The sequence below is a fragment of the Protobothrops mucrosquamatus genome, unplaced genomic scaffold, assembly GCF_001527695.2.
Source record: "Protobothrops mucrosquamatus isolate PMUCROS unplaced genomic scaffold, P.Mucros_1.0 scaffold9372, whole genome shotgun sequence".
NCBI classification, from domain to species: domain Eukaryota; kingdom Metazoa; phylum Chordata; class Lepidosauria; order Squamata; family Viperidae; genus Protobothrops; species Protobothrops mucrosquamatus.
Genome location: NW_015395163.1, coordinates 3,652 through 7,653, shown reverse-complemented (window position 1 = coordinate 7,653; position 4,002 = coordinate 3,652). Strand labels below are relative to the sequence as shown.

General features: G+C 44.4%; 1 protein-coding gene across 1 annotated transcript in view; it reads left to right on the top strand.

Moving 5' to 3' along the window:
- Window positions 1-4,002, top strand: part of LOC107300966 (UV-stimulated scaffold protein A-like) — a gene marked incomplete at its 3' end in the record, with an annotated part of 8,175 nt that overhangs the window by 2,662 nt on the left and 1,511 nt on the right. The window contains exon 4 of the mRNA XM_015830244.1: window positions 3,163-3,346. Coding sequence (XP_015685730.1) covers window positions 3,163-3,346 — 184 coding nt within the window. The remainder of the gene's footprint in view (window positions 1-3,162; window positions 3,347-4,002) is intronic.

Genomic DNA, 4,002 nt, shown 5'->3' with positions numbered 1-4,002 from the left:
TCCTCCTCCTCCTCCTCCTCCTCCTCCTCCTCCTCCTCCTCCTCCTCCTCCTCCTCGCCATTGTCCATCCACTGCAGGATGAAGGCCTCTTCCGCCTGTTTCCAGCCCCTACGGTCCTGGGCTCCCCTTGGCCAGTTGGGCCCGTCATACTTGGCTGATGTGGTCGCTCCATCTTGCTTAAGGTCTCTTTCGTGGAGGCTTTTGATCAAATGGGATCTGTTCCAGGACCGCCTCGGTTCTCCTGCTGTGTGACCAGCCCGTTTCCATTTCCATTCTGGATGGCATCGCGCCCTTTTTCCCCTGTTCTCCAGCCCACGTGCAGGTCTTTCCCTCTCGCCTCGCGATGCCGAGGGCGTCTCTTTCCATGTTTCTTTGCGCCCCTCGTAGCGTTTGTACCGATTGTGAGGTTCGTGTGTCCACGGCAAGTGTTAGAGCGGGCAGCACACACTGATGGAAAAGTTTTCTCTTTCGGCGTGGGGGGCGGCTGTTCTTGAAAATTACGGCTCGCGGGCCAAATGCCTGCCAACCACATTTAACAGGCCGTTCAATTTCCTTTATTCTATCACCTTCCATTGAGATCCGTTGGCCAAGGTCAGGGATAGGCAACCTCGGTTCTTTTATGACTCATGGACTTCAACTCCCAGAATTCCTGAGTCAGCTGTGCTGACTCAGGAATTCTGGGAGTTGAAATCCATGAGTCATAAAAGAGCCGAGGTTGCCTACCCTTGGCCAAGATAGAACAGAATAACAGTTGGAAGGGACCTTGGAGGTCTTCTAGTCCAGCTCCCTGCTCAGGCAGGAGATCCTATAGCATCTCAGACCAATGGCTGTCCAGCCTCTTCTTAAAAACTTCCAGTTTGGGAGCACTCACAACTTCTGGGGGCAGGTGGTTCCACTGGTTAATTGTCCTCAACTGCCAGGAAATGCCTCCTTAGTTCCAGGTTGCTTCTCTCCTTGAATTAGTTTCCACCCGTTGCTTCTTCTCCTGCCTTCAGGGGCCTTGGAGGATAAGGATACAGAGTGGTCTACTACATTTAGTAAACCTGACATACGTTTCTATAGAAACAGGACGAAACATCTGGCTTTTATTATGACTAATTGTTAGGTGTTTGTCTTTTGTGTGGCAATTTGCACAGCGGGGCACATACGTTCTGCTGATTATCCCTTGGGGGCGGGGGGGGGGGTTGGTTAGCCAGGCCCTGGGGCTTGCTTCTTGCTAAAATCTGAAGCCTGATTCTTGTGAAGCAATGTCCTTCCCCTCGTCCAGCAGCCGTATTTTAAAATTGCAAACTCAGTAAAGAACCGAAGAAGCTCCTTAGGTGAGAAGCGAAATGTTTTCAAGGAAAAAAAAAACAAGAAAATGCAGTTGTCTTTTGGAAAAAGCACCTTTGGGAATTGCTATAGAAATGGGAAAATAAGTGGTGGTCATCAATATTGGTTAAATTTCCAGGAAAGCTTACTCTTAATCCGCTAGGGGGCATAAGATGTCAACAATACGGCTGTTTTGGGTATCAGAAATCAAGACTTTTTTTTCCTGCCTTCTTTCAATTTTCATTGTCATTTTTTTTTTGGGGGGGGGAGAAATAACTTCCACCATCATTAATAGTTTTTCCTTTGAACCAAGCTCCAAACTTGCTTTCATCGCTCAAAGACCCTTCTCATAATCACAGAATAACAGAGCTGGAAGGGACCTTGGAGGTCTTCTAGTCCAACCCCTTCCAAATCAAGGAGAGGAGAGGTTGTATTCTGTCTGGGTTGCCGTGTGATGATCATCTCCAGAAACAGCAGATTTTGGATGGCTTGATTTGGTCTTCCTTAGTCTCTGCTGACATTTGGAACTTCAACAACATCACAATACTTCTGTTTTTCTGTTTATATAATCACATAACTCTTTTTTTTTTTTAAAAAAAGAGTTTTATTCTGGAGGACTCCAGATAGCGAATCTAATAACCGAGGAAAGGAACATTTCTGGAAATGAATCACTTCAAACACCTCTTGATTGAAATTAGCTTGTACTGGGGGTCCTCAAATCAGCGACCATTCAAAGTTACAACGGCCCTGAAAAAAGGGACTTATAACCATTTTTCACACTTACGGCCGTAGCAGCGTCCCCCCCCCAGGGTCACGTGATCAAAATTCAAATGCTTGGCAACTGACTCACACTTACGACAGTCACAGTGTCCCCGGGTCACGTGATCCCCTGTTGCGACCTGACAAACAAAGTCAATGGGGGAATCCAGATTCATTTAATGACCGTGTTACTAATTTAACAACTGCAGCGATTCACTTAACAACTCTGGCAGGAAACGTCGCAAAACGGGGCGATGCTCGCTTCACAAATGTCTCGCTTAGTGATATAAATTTTGGCTCAGTTGTGTTCATAAGTCAAGGACTCCCTGCAGATAAATTAAGATGTCTTTTGGGGGCCACTAAACTCAGCCATTTATTAGATACTACTACTACTACTACTATGACTACGACTACGACTATGACTACAAATAATAATAATAATAATAATAATAATAATAATAATAATAATAATAATTGCCAGTCAATTTGAATGTTCAGTTGACTGAGGTTCATGTCTAATGAATAAAAGATAATAATGATAATAATGATAACATTATTATTATTATTATTATTATTATACTATACTATTATACTACTACTACTACTTCATAATAATAATGATAATAATGATATTATTATTATTATTATTATTATTATTATTATTATGAAGTAGTAGTAGTAGTAGTAGTAGTAGTAGTAGTAGTAGTAGTAGTAGTAGTAGTAGTAGTAGTAGTTGGAAGGGATCTTGGAGGTCATCTAGTCCAACCCCCTGCTCAGGCAGGAAACCCTATACCATCTCATACAAATGACTATCCAGTCTTTTCTTAAAAACCTCCATTGTTGGTTCATGTCTAATGAATAAAAGATTGATGATGATGATGATGATGATGATGATGATGATAATGGCTATCCAGTCTCTTCTTGAAAACCTCCAGTGTTGGATGGAGCATCCACAACTTCTGGAGGCAGGTTGTTCCACTGGTTAAATGTTTTCACTGTTAGGAAGTTTCTCCTTAATTCCAGAGCGGGGCGTCACGAGCACACAGAGGAATTTATGTCGGTCTTTATTGTTGCATTTTTGTCCTCTCTTAGGTTTTCTTCTCAGCATCGTTTCTGGGCACCGAGCGAAGTCGATGAAGAAGTAGAAAACAAAGAGCTCTCGGAGATGCTCAAAAGTCGGTACATCACCTACGCTGGCAAATTTGAACCCGTGACACACAAGTGCCGGGCCCCGATGCCCAACGGAAGCCTTTGCGAAAGGCAGGATAGGTTTAAGGTGGGTGTGCAGGAGTCAGCGAGCTCTGTTGTGTCAGGCTGATCACCTGATCCTCACTAACTTGCCCAGAATTTTGCTTTTGTAAGCCAAGGAAATTTGGGACCGTGAAGTTTTTTTTTTTGGGGGGGGGGGGGAAATCTAGCCTACTTCAGAGGTTGTTAAGTGGATGAAAAAATTGCAACGCAAGACGTCAGGGAAAGACATCAGCCCCCCTTTTTCACCTTTCGTCCTTCAAAGAGGCACTTCTTTGAAATATTTATTGCAGGGGTCTTCCAACTTGGCCCTTTGATGACTTGTGGACTTCAACTCCCAGAATCCCTCAGCCAGGCACGCGGGCTGAGGAATTCTGGGAGTTGAAGTCCACACCTCTTAAAATGGCCGAGGTTGAGAAACATCGGTTTAGCTCTTTCTGAGTTAGCATTATTTCTCCCTCACATTATGTCAGGGGTCTTCCAAGTTGGCCCTTTGATGACTTGTGGACTTCAACTCCCAGAATCCCTCAGCCAGGCACGCGGGCTGAGGAATTCTGGGAGTTGAAGTCCACACCTCTTAAAATGGCCGAGGTTGAGAAACATCGGTTTAGCTCTTTCTGAGTTAGCATTATTTCTCCCTCACATTATGTCAGGGGTCTTCCAACTTGGCCCTTTGATGACTTG